General features: G+C 43.0%; 1 protein-coding gene across 9 annotated transcripts in view; it reads left to right on the forward strand.

Annotated features, from left to right (window-relative positions):
* rapgef6 (Rap guanine nucleotide exchange factor (GEF) 6) overlaps positions 1–20,267 on the forward strand; it is a 161,602-nt gene that overhangs the window by 67,732 nt on the left and 73,603 nt on the right. Inside the window, exon 1 of one of the 9 annotated variants that reach the window (XM_030438067.1) lies at positions 12,259–13,471. The exons of the other annotated variants lie outside the window; for them this stretch is intronic. Within the exon in view, the coding sequence (XP_030293927.1) occupies positions 13,418–13,471 (54 nt within the window). The 5' untranslated portion in view covers positions 12,259–13,417. Of the gene's footprint in view, positions 1–12,258; positions 13,472–20,267 lie in introns of those variants that run through there. 9 annotated transcript variants of the gene reach the window in all.

The raw sequence follows: 20,267 nt of genomic DNA on the forward strand, positions 1-20,267 counted from the left end.
GATTATGACTGAATTTTCATTTGTGGGTTCACTGTTCCAGTTAATTCAAATTTAAAGAAAAAAAAAACAAAACTGAAGTATTGTGAAAAATTATCTCAGTTTCTCATCCTGCTGTGTGCCAGACCTTTCATGTAAAGAGGGAGCAGCATTTTCCTATACTGAGTACATTCAGCACTGAAAGCATGTTTCTGTTAAATGTGGAACCTTTTTTTATGGCAACATCTGCTCAATGATCATCCTTTGAATACATTTCTGAATATTAGCAGGCTGAGACATATCAGCGAAATGAATCACAAGAAGTTTGCTGAAACTCAATCTCTGACATGGTTGGATTCCCCTTGTCTGCATGTCCAAGTGTCTTTGGGCAAGATACTGAACCCCAAACTGCTCCTGATGTGCTGGTTGGCACCTTGCATTGCAGCCACCGCCATCAGCGTATGAGTGTATGAAGGAATTACTGTAAGTCGCTTTGGACAAAACCATCAGCTTACCTACCTTACTGACCTAACTGATTGAGTAATTTAGACATTCTCTCTGTCTTTACTCAAGAAACTAGCTGAGCAAGTATCTTACTGCATTTGAAAAGTCATAAAGAAACCTCCATCGCACAAGACACTACTTACTTACTTTGCTTTACTTTTTCCAGTGTATCTCAGGGGATTGCCCATTTGTGATGATATAATTGTAATGACTGGATGTTAGACAAGTTATAAATGTACATTGTTCGCGCGCGCGCACACACACACACACACACACACACACACACACACACACACACGGACGCTTAAAGAGAGCTGTTTTTCTGGCATTGGATCAGAGGATGTTGTTTAGAGGCCTTATTAAACCATAATGACATCAGTAATCCATTATCACTGGTGTAGGCTCGTGTCTGGCGTCTCTCTCCTCCTATTAATGGCTCACCCTGAGTGAATTAAGTTCCTGAAGCTATGAATTGAGAGGAGTCCAAAAAAAAAACAAAAAAAGATTCAAAAATAGGAAGAAAATGTAGCATCGCTTGTGTCTTCAGCAGAGATTATAGAACAAAAATGCCTCTGCTTACAAATCACAGCAATGAGCAGACCCACTGGATGCTTTTCCTTTTTATTTCCAGTGCTTAGAAAGGCAAACTGCTGATTAATTAAAGATTTATTTCTATTTATTTTATGTAACTTCTTTTATTCGCTCCGATGACCCTGGTTGTGATTGATTGTTATTGATCCGGAAACCTGATTCGTCTTCCAGCGGGGCGGCAGACAGGAGATGCTGTGCATTCTCTCACCACCATAACAGACCTCTGGGATTCACTAATGACTAAGATTCATACCACACACACACACACGCACACACGCACGTGATGTACAGAAACAGACACAGAACAGCATGCTCATGCACACAGAGAAAGTCACTTCATTAAGATATCAGAAGCCTCAACGGGTTACTGTCTTTCTTTTATTGGACAACCCCACATACATAGTTGAACTCATCACCTCTTAGGGGGGACACCTGCTGGAAGGGGCTTTTACAGTCAGGCTACTCCACGGCACCCCCAGGATGATTAATTTAACATGAGTTCAGCCATCTGCACAGGACAGCTCAGGGTGCACAACACTAGAATAAAACCAGCGAAGAGTGATATTTATGCCATCTGAGTAATCCAGAGTTTAACACACTGGTATTCAACATTTTGTGCCCCAGTTGAGTAAAAACACACAGATGCCTACACACTGCGTGCAGTATATTTGTCGCGTAGATTCTTTCAGAGCATGAAGAGGCATCCTTTCTGCTGTTTTGAAGCAATCCTGCGTCGGTACACACCGGAAAACACCACGTCTTCAGCAACGTCTGTGTGGTTAGCTAACTTCCTGTGTTATGAGGCAAAGCGTCTGACGTCTGCCTCTTGCCATCTCCCCCTCCAAACACTTGTGCATTTGTTTCCTCCTCTCTGGCTAACTGGGGTCACGCACGAGTAAAGCCTGCATCAATAACATCAAGCATCAACCACCAGTCAGTGTCTACTGAAAATAACTTGAGGGGGAGGTTGGCGAGGTTGGTGAGGCAAGATTTCTAAAAGTACACACCCTCTTTTAGCGTAGACATGTCTTGCTTTAATTGACGTGTTTAATCACTTCTGAAAATCTCTGCGCGCAGGAAACGACAAATCACATCTTCGCACCAAATTTTTTTCTGAAGTGCCCCACGGACAGTTTGGCCTCAACCACTGATGGTTACACATCTAGTTATATTCATTCTCTCTGTTCCCACCACGCACTAAAAATAGGATTGTTCAGAAGAGTGCTGGGGTTGTATACACTAGTTTAATAGTTGACTTCTTTAACCATAAGTTGGTCATGCCAGAAGCCAGAGTCCCCATATTTACAACATTTGAGGCAGCGGTTTCTCACCACTGTCGCCAAGTGCTTGCTCATGCAGGAATGCCTGGTCTCTGTAAATTTAAATAGTATGGTCTAGACCTGCTCTAATTAATAAGTGTCTTGAGTTAACTTTTGTTGTGATCTGGAGTTGACTTGATCTAAGTTGTGAAACATTTGCCTCATTTATTAAGCCTCGCCACGCCCCTCTTTTATAACAGTTTGGGTGTCTTTGGAAAACCTCTGCAGTATCGCATCAAAGGAAACAGATGCATGCACTCAGTTATGTAACCCTGCATAATAGCGTCTACAGTGGAAGGTTTGTACTATTTTTCAAAAACCAGCTGGTGTCACACATAATCGCTAGTAATTATGGTAACAACACCACTGCTGGAGAACTGCGAAAGCGAGCAGGAATCTTTTCTGAAGTCTTCAGGACAATAAAATGCTTCTGAGCAGTTTATTTAGCATGGACCTGTGTGGAGGAGGTATCTTTCACCTGCTGAGGGAGATCCAGGCCATTGAAAGCTCCTGAATGGCATTAGAAATGAGGCTGTAACATCAAGTACCGTCTCCAAGGTCAAAATGAACCCTCTCAAGAATGTTGCTACTTTTTCCTTGATGGCATTCATGAAACCAGATATAAAAGCGTACTCGCTCTTGTATGCTGTGTAAAGCACTTTGAACACTTTGGCTTACTTCAAAACAAAATGGAGATTATAGACTGACTCCACATTTATATGACACCCATTTATTTTCAGTGATCCATTAGCAACCATTGTACCGTCATGTCGCTGTCTTCGGTGGTATCATATTCTCTCAATTTGATGACTGTGAGCTCGTCAGGCAGTGTCATTACTCACGTTACTCATGGAGTCACCGCTTACAATCGGGTTAAATCTCAGGTTGCGTTCATCATCCAGTCGGCAAGTCATGTGCGTGACTCATGCGACTGCTTTGTCATAACTGTGTCAACCTGGTGTAATGGAGTCATGCAGAAAATGACTCTGCCATCATCTTCCAACCTGTCTTGAGGGTTTGAAGGTCGTTCGGATGGGGTGATTGAACGATGCACTTGCTTTTTTTGCTTTATTTCATCAGATAATTCTGGTTAGTTTGACTTGGCCTGAAAGGTTCCTCCCTACTGCTCCCTTTTTCAGATACAATTTGTTCTTCTCATCCTCTGTATGTTGGAAAATGTGGTAAAACAGCAAACATGTCTGAGAAGTCTGTGGTGCACAAGCCACTGTAGTGGTTTTGTTGAGAAAAAGTCAATTTCCTGTGTTGATTGTGTTGGAATGAGCTCACTTGTCTTGGTCAGGTTTATAGAGTTTTGCTTGGCATCATGTAACGATGAAGCTGTTAACATTCCCGTAATAATCCTGGCTTCGTTTTCATTGTTATTAGTGTGTGCGTGCACGCTTCTGGAAAGCTGCGTGTCCGTAAAACTGCACATGTGCTGTGCGTGTTCTCAGTGTTTGGGTGTGTCTGGACATTTAGTACTTTATTTTAGGACTTTTCAGCTGTGCGTTATGAATACAGATACGTGCAGTTTGGAGGTTCCTGTACGTCTGTCTGGCTGTTCATCATCTTCCCTGTACTTCTGCAGAGCTTAAACACTCAGGGCTGCTTGTGTTTTAGAGCCCCTCGCTGCTTTAATACATCCAGTCCTTCCCTGAGCTCATCTGGTCTCATTCTATCAGAATGCAGGTGGGGCCAGCTAAAACCCCCAAGGGTCTCGAGCCAGCTCTGCCACTGCAGGACCAAGCAGGGCCCCAGGGAGAGAGGGGGAGCCAGGAAGAAGGGAGGGAGGAGGAGCATTATACGAAAGGCCGTGAGAACAAAAGATTGTAGAAAATGGTGCACTTTGAGGAAACCTTTGTCATGAAAGCTTATTATTGAAAGATTATTATTTTATCGGATAATTGACCTAGATGGCAGAACTATGCAAAACCTGTCGAGTAAGTTGGGTGAATGTTTTCATTGTTGCAAGTAATCAGCTGATTGACTTGTTGACCTGTTTGTAATCAGGAAATTCCTACAACAGGAGTGGACGGCAGTTGACAGAAATGACTACTTTCACAAGAAACATGGATACTCTGGATAGTTAAAACGGCTTTCTAACAGATTAGAACAAATATCTAAATGATGAATGATTGATATGAATTGACAGCTTTATTGTCGGTTGTTTTTCAGACACATTAGGGCAGCTGAATGCCAACTTTTTTTAAACTTCCCTGATAATTTGTGATAAAAAATGTGAGAGCAATTATGAGTCATTTGCCCAGCTGTCCTCTGGTTTTTGTTCAAATTTGATGGCAACCTCTTTTTCAGATTTTTCATGAAGTAGTAAAAATCATTAAAAGTCTTAAAGGACTAACCAAAAAAAAACCCTGATGTATCAGCATTCAGGTGACTCAGCAGCTGCAGAAAGAAAAGCGAGTCTTTGCAGTCCCACTGTATTTTGATCTAGAGTTTCGACCTTTGTCAAACGTCCGCTCCCCCTTCTCCTGTTTTTCCTTTCACTCTCTGGTGTCTGGTGAGGCAGAGAAGGCACGAGCACAACCTTTAAAAGCAAAATCAAAGAGGAGTGGAAGGGTAGAGTGCAGGAGGAAGTGAGAGAAATGGAAGGTGAGAGAACAGGAAGCAGAGTTACAATAAAATTGAGCGACGGTGAAAAGTAAGATGGAAGAATTCTGGAAGTGGAAGTAAATTACGCATGTCTTTCAAAGGCGCGCTAAGGAATCAAGGATAATGAAAAGATGGATATATATATACAGAGCTCTGAAGGGACCGAGAGTGGCTGAGATGGAGATGAGGGGTTGAGGGAGGAGGGAGGAAGGTGAAATGAAGTCTGGAAGATAATGGGGGCTGACAGGTAATGAAAAAAATGAGTGGGCGCCGCGCAGAAGGGGGTTGGGTGAGGCACGGGGGATGGAGGGGTGGGGCAGGAAGGTGAAGGTTGCGGAAAGGTCAGATGGGGATTTAATAGGGGGTGGGAAGGATGGGGTGGGAGAGGCAGGGTCAAGAGAGGGTTAAGACGGGAGGCGAGGGAGGGAGGGAGGTCGGAGGATGAGGAAGAGGGGTGGTGGATCTAAGAAGGGTTAATTGTACCTGCAAGTAACGCGTGACAATATTTCCACTTCTGTCAGTGAGGCAGACAAATGAATAAGTGCTCCAAAGCTGCAATCTTTTTAGGGTTAAATTTTCTTTCTTATAAATTATTTTTTTGGTCCTTTTTCAAAGTTGCTACGTCACACACCATCTACGTCTGTCTGCTGCGGTGGAGGACAAACAAACAAACAAAAAAAAAAACGCGGAAAAAAGCTCTTGATCATATAATTGGCTACGAGCAAAAACAACCGCAAATGACCAAAATATTTTTCAGGCGAGCAGCTGGCAGGGTCTAGTACAACGATCACGCGCCAATCAATGACTTGTTTACTTCCTCAAATTGTGACTCAGGCTCAAAATACTCAGCTCAGTCTTGGACTGGTGCCTTCAAACAACCAACGAAACCACAGACCTCAAGTCGCCCAGCAGGGCTCCAGCACTGCGCCCGGACTCCTGCGGCATTCATCATCCATGCCACAAGCACATAGTCAAACACTTTCACATGCCTGTAAATTATCCTAAAATGACTTGCAGGTGATTTTTATTTTAACGCACACTGACATCTTTCTTTGAGCGGCATGTCCATTCTAAGAATAATGGAGAATATGCACAACATTTATTTCAGTCCTGATGTGCATGAGTGTGTGTAGAGTGGAGTACGCTGGGCAGCACAGTGTACCAGTGGGGCACTATCTGCCGCTGTTATTGCTGCTAATTTTAGGGATTACATCAGCAGCACTAAGATGATGTTGAACTACCTCTCTATATTCCTCTTTGCTGCGTCTCTCCTCCTCCACCCTCTCCCCTCCCATCGCCTTCCCTCCCTGCCATTTCCCTCCCCTCTAACCTTGTTTTTCATCCTCTGCCTACTAATATTTTATGTTTTTTCTGTGAAATATGCACATATTTTTGCATTTTGCACTGATAGAAAAATATACTGGGTCTATTTTTCTTGCTCTTTCTTCTGTTGTTTCTCTTAAATTGTGATTTGAAGTCACTCTTTATAAGATGAAGACGACAAAAGACCCAAAGGCTATGAAATCCAATCCAACCTCCCTAATTTTTAAAAAAGTTCCCGGAGAGCTGGAGTGAGCTGAGGGCTGACTGCAGTTCATGTTTATGCACAAGAATCTAATCGGAAGATCAGAAATCAAAAAGTGCTGCTCGCTGTGTGTTACGCTTCATAAGAGAACACAACCCATATCCAGAAGAAAACAAGGCCTCGACTCTTCCTGCCTTACCTCTCCTTCACCTCGTGATATCCTGCTGACAGCCCTCTCCCTTCTCCTCACCCCGCCCCCTCCACTTTCCTTCAGTGAAATCTAAATCCACTCACTCAACTTCTTTTTTTTATGTCTTGTGCGCTTGTCTCTCACTCACTCACTATCTCCTACCTCGCTTTGGATATGTCTTACACTGGTCCCGAGCCTCTGAGCCATTTCTCATTCTGTATGATGACCTGCAGACAGCAAGTCAGTGAATAGGTGGTCATTGGTTTGTTTACACGTGGTGTCACTGTGGTTGAAGGTGAGAAACACAGATGATTGATGAAGAGAGTGATTGCAATATATTTGTCACCTTTGCAGTTTTTTGTCTGATTTCTTTTTTTTTTTTGCTGCCAGTTTTAGTTTTTCTTGCTCTGCTCTTGAATCCGTCGCTCTCTGTGGGGACCAGTCGGAAAGGGAAGGGCTGATTTAAATGGCAGGAATTCCTGTCTTGTCCTTCAGACAGACGCACACAAACACACACAGCGAGTGTGTACACGCACAAACACACACGATCAGAGGGCTGCATTCAGCACGTTCACATAGCTGCGTCTGAACGTGCGTCTCTGTATGTTTTTTTGTGTGAGCAGGACTCACTGCCCTCTGTGTGCTCGTCTACTGTACACAGGAAACCGTCAGATTATATAAGGCATTAAACGCAGCACAGGGACTTTCGTGTCTACTCCCTGCAGTGAGGTGACATTATAATGAAGGCAGGGAGTCGTGTAGTTTTTCAACGTTTTTGGTACGATTTTTAAAAACGATCTCCCTCACTCGTCTTCAACTGAGGAAAGGCAAAGACCGAACAACAAATCCACAAACTCATTTAGTTTATTCAGCCCGATGTGGAAATAAATACAGACAATGCTGTTTATTTTACCAAAGGACGAAGATACTTCCAAAGCAGTTAACCAAACTCGCTTTGCATGTGCCCTAAAATGCTGTGGTAGGTATTTACTGCTCTCTAGTTCAGCTATCGTTTGTTTATGTTCATTGCAAATGAAATACGACTGCTTCTACACACAGATGGATGCGATTAAAGTGCTTTTTTTTTCACTCGCTCCAAAAATGATGCACTGTCTGAATTGTAGAACTGAAGCAATTAGCCAATGTTTGGAACATCTGCAGCGATTTTCATTTCAAATTTCAAGTCGTCGTTTGAGCAAATTGGGCAAAATTTCCACTGCTACCTGCTTCTCAAATGAGAGGATTTGCTGTTTTTCCTCATCTCGTCTGTAGAACCTTGCATTTTGCACTGTAAAAAATGAAGATGTTTGAATGTGTTGACCTGGCATGGATGCCAAATGATAAAGAAAATGACTGCAGGAGCAATCAATAATGAAAATAATTGCTAGATGTGTCGCCTTAGCAATTTCCTACATTCACGCAATGATAAAAAAAAACTGCACATTTCCAGTCCCAACATGCTGTCCGATGCCATAATCAAGTCTCACGTTGATGATATTAGAAGATGTGCGATGCGCCCGAAGCAGCACTGGATTATATCTCCGCTCTCATTAGTTGTGTTAAAGAAGCGGCACAGTGTCTCTTTGACTCTGGACTGTCCATGGAAATCACTGTACGGCCACGCAACAGACTCAGCACTTCACTCTCTCTCTCTCTCTGTGTGTGTGTGTGTGTGTGTGTGTGTGTGTGTGTGTGTGTGTGTGTGTGTGTGTGGCTACAGGGGCTTCAGTCAGCTGACTCTTTTTAATTAGCCTGGCAGAACTGATTAGCTTTCAGCAGTAGCCACACACACACACACACACAGTGTTGTTGTCCACTTTGTGCAAGCATGTGAGGGTGTACGGATTAATGCGTGTGTGTTGTCCCAGGGGGGTAGTTGTCCCAGCAGCACCAGGCCGACTGACAAAAGAGAGACAGGACCCCCTCAGAAATCACTGAGCCGTGTCACGCCACACACACACACACACACACTCAGCGGATAGTGTAGTCTGACGTCTGTGAGTATGTCTGTCTGACAGCTTGCCATTGGACCAGTCACATTTCCTGTTGAGTTTGTCATGTTTTCAAAAAAAAAAAAAGTGCTCTCGCTCTCTCTGTCTCTGTCTCTGTCTCTTCTTTCATTTCGGACTTTCTCCAAGTCATCATTCATGTCCCTATGTCCCATGTCACTCTTCTCTGCGTCTTTTTGTCTGTAATCACCTGACTTTACCCGGCACACGCTCACAAACGGCCACAGCCGCAGACAGGGCTGTTCCAGGAAGTGTTTCCTGTGTGACGTGTGTCCTGCTCTGTGTTTTCACAGACAGATCCCACATCTGACTTTTATAGTAAACGACCGTCTGAGGGACGTTATGCAGATCAGCGAGTGTTTTGACTTTTTCAGTTTGATCTGAAAATCAGGGCTGTCGCAGACGCTCGTCTCCTGTACTAAATGTTTTGAAACCACGTCACGGTGTCTCGCTGCAGCTTACTGCACAGAAATCGCTTCGTAATGAATTTAATACATACTATCTCTTGTGACAGTTTGACTGTAATTCCCTTCCATCCTTCCCTCACTGGAAGTTAATTTAGATAAATGCTTCTAAACTGCTGATGGTAAAGATATTTTCTTTATCTGGTATTTATTAGTGTCACAGTGACTCTTGTCTGAGGTAATTTATTCTAGCAGAGTAAATTTCTGCCAGTTAGTCACTTCTTCAACCAGCTGGCAAGAGTCAAGAAGCACTTGAACTTCTGCCTCCCTGTCGGCAACAGCAAAAGTGTTTTTCTTTTGTCTGTCCATACATGCATACATACCCATTCTTGTGAAAGCAATGTCTCAAGAGCGTCTTGAGGGAATTTCTTCTGCCTTGAGTTCACTTGTACTCAAGGCAAAGCTGATTAAAATTCAGTGTTGAAAAGTCAAGAGTCAAGCTCAGTTTGTTTAATCATTAATATGATAATTCTGACAAAATTTGTAGATATGTCTAATGGGATAAGATGTTGAAGTTTAGACAGTTTGTATCCAAAAAGTCATAGGTTAACTTCACTGTGACATCATAATAATCTGCAAAAAATGTCCCGGCTGTTATTCAGTGATAGCTCAGAAGGAGCGCCTGGCACGTGGAGGTAAACAACGGCAAGGCGATAATTGTAATTGGATTTCAGTGTTTGGTCCTGTTGTAATGTCCTAGTGATCCTTTTGTAACCTCCCCAAAAACAAGAAAATACTGTAACTGTTTTTTGTTGTTTTTCGGCCACCACGTGACATCTAAAAACTTGTCAGTGTGTAGCAGGGATTAGAGAGACTCTTTAAAACAGGACGGTCTGAATGATTAATGTGTTTCATCAATCATTGATCAAGAAGAGCAAAACATCGCTCTTATGAAGAAAGTTTGGCTCTTTAACTTAATTAGTGGTCATTTATGAATCACTGTACTCTCTTAATATTTAATACAACAATTAGTTTAGTGTTAAGACCGGTCAGATGTCCAATGCTGGACTTCTACGCAGCTTTTTCCTGCAGACCTGCAGGGGCCAACAAAAAATGCTCCAAACTTGTTTGCATTTGTGTGTGTGTGTGTGTGTGTGTGTGTGTGTGTGTGTGTGTGTGTGTGAGAGTGTGCGTGTTTATTAGGGCTGGGGCTTTGACAGCAGGGCAGGGGAATGATGTAGTGCTGCGCACACTAGTATGCGAAAGGGAAAAGACTGCAGTTAGCACACACTACACACACAGTCTTGGCTACGGTCTTATGAGACATACATACCTAATTTCACCCACCTTTTTTTTAAATCTCCGCATCTATATATCCATCTATATCTATCCATCTGTCTACATAGCGTATCTATTTCTGTCTCTGTTCCTCTCCCCGTCTCTCTTGTGTACATAACACTCCTCTGAAGGCAGGGCTCCATGTGCTTGCCTCTGATTGGCTGCGGAGTAAAAAGATGATGTCATTCTTAGTCGGTAGGTGCGTATCGTTTCACATACACACACACACACACACACACACACACACACACACACACACACACACACACACACACACACACACACACACACACACACACACACGAAAGAGGAGAGAGAATTGAGGGTAGAGATCCTGGTTCATAGCAGCAAGCAGATAGAGAGTGAAAATGGGAGCACAGAAAGAGAGACGGATAGATGGACAGCTGATAAAAAACGAGAGGAGATCCTCAAAGAGGAGTGAGGCTGAGAAGAGACAGAGATTGATGCCAGAACTGATACTGAGACAGGAATAAAGGAAATGGCTAATTTGAGGCAAAAATTATGCAGGCAGAGAATGCAACAAAGAAAAAAAAAATAACGGGGGCAGGAAGGAGAGGCAGAGGGGGATATGTATGGGGGGGGGTCAGGGAGAGAGAACGGGAGAGGGTGAGAAACATCCTCCCCTCTCAGAAGCGTTTGGTAATAAGAGCTCGCATCTCTCCTCTGCTGGAGGAGAAACAAGCAGACAGCTTCTATTGTCTCTGCTTTCAGTTCCTCCCCTCCTCTCTCTCATCCTTTCTTCAGTGCCACAAACAGAAGAGAGCAGGAGCAGCAGAAGTAGGAGAAAGCCAAAAATATAATTATTTCATTATTTAAATTATTTTAATCTTTTCTTAAGACCTTTTTTTTTTTTCATGCACACGTGTGCAACTTAAACTCTTTCACCTCTTCAGCAAGCGAAGCAGAACGTGCATTTGCTGCATCAACTGGTTATGATAGCATTTCATACAGAAGTTGTCATGATGGATGCTCTTAAAGGGACTTTCTTACTACCTTTTGAGAGTAAATTGTACTTTTACAGAATTTCTAGTTAATGGGCTAGAAAAGTTAATTATTAATTATTTCAAGTCCCAGTTTTGCTTTTTGTTGCGTTTTGCAGGGTTTCTGCTTCATCTGCTCTCGTTGAAGGGGTTGTGATTCCTATTAAATATTATTAAAACCTTTTAGTTTATTAGCCTTTTTTCAACATGAGGTCTGGATCTGCTTTACATTGAAATGAAGTCCCTTAAAATGCTTTGAGACGTTTAAAATGTTCACTTTTTTTAGCCAGATATGGTTGCGTTTTCACTGACTTCCATATTACCTACTCAGTGCTTACTGGTTTGGGAGATTTCAAGCTCAAAGGTTAAAAAAGAAACATTTTGCCATTTTAACGTTGTGGTATCCTGTACTTTGATATTTTGAATGAGATAAACCACGATCACTAATTATTTGTGTCAAATCATTCCTAGTGGTTTATGATTATAGACGTCTCAGCCTAAAGCTTTGATTACCTCTGTATTTTGCTCAGCGACGCTCTGTATTGGAGTGATTTATCTGTGATTGTAATGTTCCTTCCTTATACATCAAATCCTGTCTGCTGCGCCGCAAATCCTCCAGACGGGGGGCTTTTTCAGGGGGAAAACCCATTATCGGCTTGTGCCATTGTGTCGCTCGGTCACATTCGCCAAAATACTGCCGGCGTCTGTCTTTGTATCTGATAGGGGCTCAGTGATTTATACCCCCCCTGCCTTTTTTGGTGTAATTTATGCTCACAAAGGGGAGGGGCTTGCCCTCAATATACTCAGCTTTATGTTACCAGCCGATCAATAAAGATGCTCCCTCTCTTTCCTCTCTATCTCTGTCTCTCTCTCATCCACATCTGCTCAGCAGCCAATCCATCTAATGCAGTTTCCCCCTACTTGCTCTCGCTTCATCCACACCACCTCCCATCCCCTCTCTCCCTCACTCTCTCTCTCTCTCGCGCGCGCGCGCTGCACAGGTGATGTCATTCTTTTTCAGCTGGATTCTCCTCCCTTCTCCCTCCTCTCTCGCTCTCACTCTCTCGCCCGCTTCCCATTAGCGGCTGGCTCTCCACAGCACGGCATCCTATCCACGGTAGCATCTCTCCGAGGGTGGGAGGGGGAGGAGGAATGCCGGTGTGAGGTGCGAGCGCTAACCAGGGAGGAAGAGAACTTGAAGCTGGGGGTACGGAAGCGGGGATCACTGGCCCAACTGCCATGGAGCTGCACCGCTGGAGCTCTGTAGAGAGATAAAGAGTTGCAAAGAGACAGAGAAAGGAGTTTGACAGACGTAGACAGTGAATGAAGAAGAGGGGAAAGCTGCAGGCAAGAGGATCCAGGCTTTTGGGAGCTGAGAGGGGACTGTTTGGATGACTTTAAGCCAGGCATTGGGCTTCTTCCCAGGGGGCTGCAGATGCACAGACAAGCCCCTCTTTTCATCCAGAACTGGCTCGTCTATTGTGGAGAGGAAGCTCTGCATCTTTAAAGAAGGAAAGTGCATCTAGAAGAAGACAAAAATGACTTTCTAGAGAAAGATCCACTGAATTTGGATGTTAAGTTGGATGGCTTTATCTTCGACCATGCAACCTCTGGGATTAGTTTTGAATGCTCTGCAGATTTCCAGCACTCAAGGTTTATTAGGAGTCTTTTAAGCCTCTCTGTTGCAGTTGCTTTAGTAGAAAAGCAAAAGCTTGACATCTAGATGGATCTGCCGTGACTCAAAGTCGACACCTGACAGTCACTCCAGCCGATCTTCTTGCCTGTTCCTGTCAGATCAACACTGAGGATTTTTCTGGACAATTCTCCTCTTGCAGCAAAGACATCGGCGTCAGCCCTTGCTCTCCTCTTTTTACTTATTTATTTTTTTTCTTCATCTCTTGGTGAACGAGGGGAAACTTCCCCTCGCTGGCACCCTCCCCTCCTGTGGAAATGGCTTTCCTGGTCCGTTGCTATGCCAACTGCTTGCAGCCGTGGTCCTCCAAAGTAAGCGATGTCGTAATCCCTTTTCTGGCCAGTGCCTCTGGCTTAGGATGCCGCCGCCTCTGTGTGTGTGTGTGTGTGTGTACGTGTGTGTGTGTGTGTGTGTGTGTGCGTGTGTTTGTGTGTGTGCGTTACTGAGAAGGCGAGATAGGGTGTGGATGAAAGAAAATGATTTACATGCATATGATGAATTACTTTTCTGTGTGTGTTTATGAATGCATGCTTCATGCTTTGCTTCTTGCTTTTAAATTAGAATTTTAACACTTGTGTCCTGAAAAATACTGATATGCACAACAGCGAGTACCATGCCAAAGCTTTTTCACACTACACTGTAAAGGGAGGATGAAATTTAGAATTAAAAAGATCGCTTGCACACTCTAAAGAGAAGAAGAATACATGTTTTTATCTGTCTGCATATAAAATGCATGTTGTATGAAAAGAAGCCTGATAAATCTTGCTTTTGGTTGTTGTAGGAGTGTTTTATGCATCCTAGCTGCTGCATCCCTCCTCACTCTTCAAAGGTTAAAATGATCTGATGGTTTCTAAAAATAATATTTAGGAGCCACAGAGCTCTGCACCTATGATAGATTATATCTTTAAAATCGTTTTTTGCTTTTGTTTACAGTTGAGTACTTGAAGGAGAGCAAAGATAATGGGACAAAGTTTGCGAATAGAGGGGCACTAGTTATACTGTCTTAGTTTATATACAGCAATTGAAGAAATTGATTGGAATGCTTACAGTTGGCCAGACGGTATGATGAGATGTAAGATTTGACGCTGATGGTGGTAATGAATCATTTATTTGCCGAGTTTTTGCTAAAAACGACAATTTGTGGTTTAGTGGAAAGTCCAATGATGTACATATTGATTGTTTTCCTTTAAGACTGTCCGTGTAAACTATCTAATTTGTCTACGGACTCCCAGTAGTCAGCAGCAGACTGGTGATGATGTAGCCCTGTGTATAATTAACAGTTTTATGTCCTAGTTTTAGCTGCTCAGAATGATCCGCCGGAGTTAGCCTAGCCCTCGGCGAACTTATCGATGATGCAAGCAAAGCGGCTCCGGCGAATGAAACGTGATTTGCGTCTTTTATGGCTTCTGGTTTGTCTTGTTTGATATTTAAAAGTAAAAGGGCTGCATGGTGAGTGACGACACTGGCAGGACCCCTCTGCTGCGCGTCCCATCGGTCGTCCGATAGATCGCCTACGTGGCCGTCTCTTTGGGAGCGTCTGTCTGGGTGCTGAACCTCAGAGATGTCTGTCTTCATTATGTATGTGCCTGCGCTTGTGTGCACATGCCGTCAGTACGATAAGTAATAATTAGGTCCCCGGAGATGAAAGGGGATAAAGTGAGAAGATGTTCAGTCTGAGATAACACATTAAGTCTGTACCACACGCAGCTTCAGAACTTAAACACCGTATTACTCATCTTTATTGCTTCCCATCTCTCGTGCGATCCAAATTATGCATACTGTAGATCTCTCATTGCTTGTAAGGGGTCAAGTGTCACTACCGCTTGATGAAAACCTTGTAAATCCAATTCACCTGTTGTTTTGTCAATCCCTATGTGATGGCTCATCAGTGCTGCTGTGCAAGCTGTACTTTGAACTGTTTTGTCACATCATTATTGCATACATATGACCTCCTGCCTTGTCATACAGGATGTTGCTCTTTCAGGTATGTAACACTCTGACCTAACAGATACTTGATCTTGGAAGCTGAGGGCGATATCCACGTTAGGATTTTATTATTTAGATAGACATTTTGGTATTTGGTTATTAAAGAAGTGTCTCCAAGATGTGTAGGGAGCATGACATTTCACACTTAAAAAAAATCAACTTTTCTGTAGTTCTGCAATGATTGATTTAGTTATGAGTTCATCTGAATGTTATTTATTTGTAATTACTTGAATTTAAAGAGTTAAAAAAGGGCATTCAGATTTCCTAAACCCTAAGCGCCCCCTCCCAAAACTTGCAAAATATCCATTGACTATAACATTAGACTACAACATTAGACACTTGGAAAGTTTAATGTTTTACTTTAATGATTATTCCATTATTAAGATGGCTGCTAATTAATTTCTCCCCCACAAAGAAATCGATCATCAACTAATAATTTCCGCTCTGTTTGGATTGATGACACACTCACACATGACCTCAGCCGTACCTTTGGTGTTATTGTCACAACAGCTGTCGTATACTAACATGAAAAAATAAACTGTTGCAGGTTGTCTTGCAGTCCAAGTTTCAGAGCCGGTGACCTCATTTGTTGTTTGTCGGCTTTTTCGAATCTCCAGGCTCCCGTGGCTTTTTTGTCAGATGTCGGCTCATTAACGTTGTTTACAGCAAGATTTAAAGTGCAACTTTGACAAATCTCTCTTTATCTTTCATGCTTGGTTTTGCACCATCTTAGCTTGACCTGTTGTGTCTGTATGTTATTACTGGTCCATCTATGCTGCATGAGTCAAGCTCATTTAGCTCATTTATCCTCAGTCCAGAGCCGCTGAGAGTTTCATTCTCGCCCTGTTTGAAGTCCACAGTTAATTGGTCGGCGTCTGTGATGAGCCCACCTTTCGCAAAGGTTAATTAAGTTTCCCTTTTCCTCCCATTAGGAAACCTGTGCTCTGTCTGCAAATACCATAGCAATGAGAAACACACTGCAGTGAAGAGAGGCAAAGTGGAAGACAGGAAGAGTGTGAGGGTGGTCTGTGAAGGGAGTTGAATTCCCCCAAAATGGATTTTGTAAATTCATTCTGGGATCTCAAGGAAGGAGGGATGAGGAAATGAGGAAAGATAAAGAGCCATGCTGCAGCGTGATTTGAAGTTTGACGGAGGAGAAGGACAGAAAAAGTGAGGAAGGAAAGAAAGAAAGAACGACAGAAAGAAAGGCGGACAGAAGGAGAGGGAAAAATACACCAGTGAGAAAGAGAGAGCCTCTGAAGCAGGGATTTTTATTCCACAAGAGGTTTTCACAATTTTATCATTGACTGCTTTCTCAGAATGGCAGCCAATTATTTTCTCCAGAAGTCGGCCTCCTTCGATAGCTTTGGCCGGCCTGCGCTGGCTAGTATATTCTTCACTGTAGTGATCTTGAATGATTCACCAGCCAATACGCCACCAGTCAGACGGTGGCAGCTTTGCATTTAATGCATTTCGTACCACTCAGAGGTTTGATTAGCCTAAGCGACATTTTGATCTGAAAACTAGTGAGCGGGCGACTGTTTGATTCATATGAATCATTTAGTTTTACTTCTCTACAGGGAATCTGCAGCTGCCAACAGGCTCTTACAGTCATTTTACAGTCCGTTTTCTGCAGCCTTGTTTACTACAGACTCAGAGAATAACCATCTAGGCTGAACAGCTACAGAAAGTTTAACAGTTTATTTAGCAATTTCGGCACCTCTGTTCATTACTCTTCTAAACTGCAGCTCCGACCATGTAGCATGTCATACTCTCTTGCTCTCATTTCTAACATCAGAGGATAGTTATTGAAATATTGACTGTGTGGCTGGAAATTTGGCATCAGATAACAGACAGCCAAATGTAGGCCAGTGGAACTGCTCGGTTGGGCCAGCAGAGCCATTTATTTCCTGACGCACTGAGCAGTTATGAGGCCTAGATTTATTTACATCTCCAATAAACAACACAGAACACAAAAACGGAGGTCTGTCTGTGCTAGAATAGCCTCCCCTAAGAGTCAGCAGTCAGATGCTGCCTTTAAGAGGCTTTCAACATCTTGCTTTCTTTTTTATGGTTCTATTGTGTTGTTTTTATGGCGGACTGTCCCTTTAAATCACGTCCTGCTCATCCCGTCGGAACACAACCCCAGTCTACATCCTCCCGCTGCTGCAAGACTTGTCAAAATGTTCTGCTGCTGAACTCTTTGACCCTCCCCGCTGCCAACATGGGACCTGTTCTCTGCCCAGCTCCCTGAGCTTCAGTTTTTTTGCGCCTCCCTGGTGTTTTCTCTCCACCTCTGTCCCTCTCTTCTTTCTGTTTTTAGCTGGGACTTCCTACTGTCTTCCTCTTTCCCCTTTCCTTCCTCTCTCGTCTGTTTTTAGTAAGGGACTCTTCTGTCTTCTACCACTTGTTCATCTCTTCTTCTCTCTTGCCCTCTTTCTTTTCCGCATCTATTATTCAAACATCAATAATGGGGCCTGTTGTTGTTGTTGTTGCCAGCCTGATGCTGCTGTTGTTGCTGCCCTGCTGGGGCTGTATCCTCACTCATCTGCCGCCTCCTGTCTTATAAATCACACCAACTCGTTCTAAAACCATCTGCATCCTCACATGTCCAACCGTTGCTCTTTTTTTCTGCACCAAGTGGCACCCAATACTTACTAACCCTTCCAGATGCCTTGCATTTCCTTTTCACTCCTCTCTATATGGCTTCTTAGTTGCATAGCAGAAGAATGCTGAATGCTGAAGAATGCAAGAATGAACCTAAAAAAAATCATCAAAAAAGTAGTTTTTTGTCTCCCAGCTAAGGACAAAGAAGCGACATTAAGACTTGGGGAAAAATGTATGGAGAGCTATCGCCAGTATCCATCTGTTGCTTTAAAGTTACTCTAAAGTTACTCTTAAACTACTCAATCTTTTCTCTTCTGCTCAGTTGAAAGACTACTTCTTGATTCATAAATGCCTTTTTAGAAATGTGTCTTTCTTTTGTCCCTGTAGCCGCCATCAATCATTTCCAAACAGATAAGCTGTTGCTCGAAAAACAGGAAGTGTCATGCTTCGCTGATGGGATTATTTATGTTAAGCATAAGCACATAACTGGAGATAATTGTAATAATCCCCCCCACCTCCTGGCAGAGTGCAGTCGGTCCAGAGTTGAGTTGACCCAGGCTGCTCCCTTTTGCTGCCCTGGCAATCAATGCTGAACACCAGTCTAATCAGTTTGTGTGGGGCCCAGGCTGAGTTGAATAGTAATGGAGGTGTTGCTATAGCACAGAGTTTCAGTGGGATGATGGATTCAGTGCCAAAGCGAGGCAGGTCAGACGGATGGACAGGCAGACGGACAAAGCACCTGGCAAAGCAAATAAGTGCCACTCTTAACTCTTAGGCATCCATGGAAACATGGACCATAAATTGCTAGAAAATAAAGTTTAATTATACAAAGTGGAACCAATAAGGTTAATTGTTGCTTGTTCAAAATAGATTTGTATGAGGAAAGAAATTGGAAGCAGAACAAAAACTATTCTGCTGTTCAGTGTCGTCAGACTTCTGTTTGAACAGCTTGATGCTATATTTGATTCAAGCTCGATAACCGGCCCACCATTCATCATCAGATCAGATGGAATAGATGGCTACATTAAACTGCTGAACCTCTATTGAGTGGAATAAGGAGATTAATTATTCTTCAGTACAGTCTATTGACCCTTTCGCTCAGTGCTGTGGATTCATGCCCAGACAGCGTTACGAGTGTGATTAGGAACCGCGCGTCTCGAAGCTTTACGCTTTTTTTTCCAGGAGGTACATAGTCAGATGTCACTCTGGGGGATAAAGATAGCGCCTAAAGTAATTACCACACTGATTTCAATTCAAAGATGAAATAAAGTGATTGACACAGTTTAATTGGGGGAGCAATTGGCAGAAACCTTGTCCAAGAAAGTGTGGTCACATTGCATGTAGAAGTTCCCCAGAGAGACTTTTTTCCTCATATTGACCAGTTCCGGGTTTATCATTCTGTCATGGTGCCTTTGAGACAGACGATTCACTTGTAGAAGTTTAAAGAGTGTCTGTGAAATATCTTAGAATATATTCTGTTTAAGGTCCACTTTGTAAGAAAGTTGATTTTAGAGTCCTAATCCCAACTCCACAAATACAGACACTTTGGGATTGTATGTCCAATCATTCGCGATTCCAAAGCATCAACATTTGACGAGTTGGCAATGAGACTAAAATATCAACTTTCTCACAAAATGGATGTTTACATTTTTTATAATCGAGCTTTAAATATACAGCAATCATGCCTCTGAATGGTAGTTTCTAACATTGGAAAACCTGTGGGAAAACAAATTCTCATTCCTTGAGAGGAGTAATATCTTGTGAACCAAAGTTTCTTAATACCAGTGGCCCATGTAATAACTATTGTAGACCAAAACCCAAAACATTCAAATTGGCTTTTTCAACGCAGAAGGTAACATATGAATACTGTCACGGTCAATTGCGGCCATGATAATTACCCTTTGTGTCATAAAGCAGTTACAAACAAGTCAAATAAGCAAAGCAAATGCTATTTTTTGACTGTGTTGCATAGGAATAAAGTTGAATTAAAAAAGGTTTTCAGCATCTTTTTATAAATTTTAGTTATTAAAGAAATGTGCGGTCAACAGGTTGGAGTAAGCCGTCGATCATAAAATGCACTTTAATCCTCCACAATCATCAGATCAGTGGATGGAAACAGCTGGCACCATAAAAAGAGCATTAGATCGCTGCACCCTCGCTCCCCTGGTACCTGAATATGTTGTCAGAGCCATTTTTGTGCACTAAGAGGGTGACCTTGCCAGGTGATGTAATGCCACAGCCTCCTCACGTTGGCCTCAACAGATTTACTCTGACCTCAAGTCCACAGACAAACTGATTGACAGACTGACAGGACTCACGCAGGGTGTCAAGGTAATGTGGCCGTTGAGCCCAGAGAGACGGAGGGGGACGATGGTGAGATGGAGCATGAGCAGAGAGAGGAAAAGAGTGAGATACAAAGACAGAAAGCAGAGAGAGAGGGGGAGTGTCTGAGCGAAAGGCAACAATAGAGAGAGAGAGTGCTTTTAGCATGCCGAGGGAGGTCTAGGATATCAT

Source organism: Sparus aurata, chromosome 13, assembly GCF_900880675.1.
Source record: "Sparus aurata chromosome 13, fSpaAur1.1, whole genome shotgun sequence".
Lineage (NCBI taxonomy): Eukaryota > Metazoa > Chordata > Actinopteri > Spariformes > Sparidae > Sparus > Sparus aurata.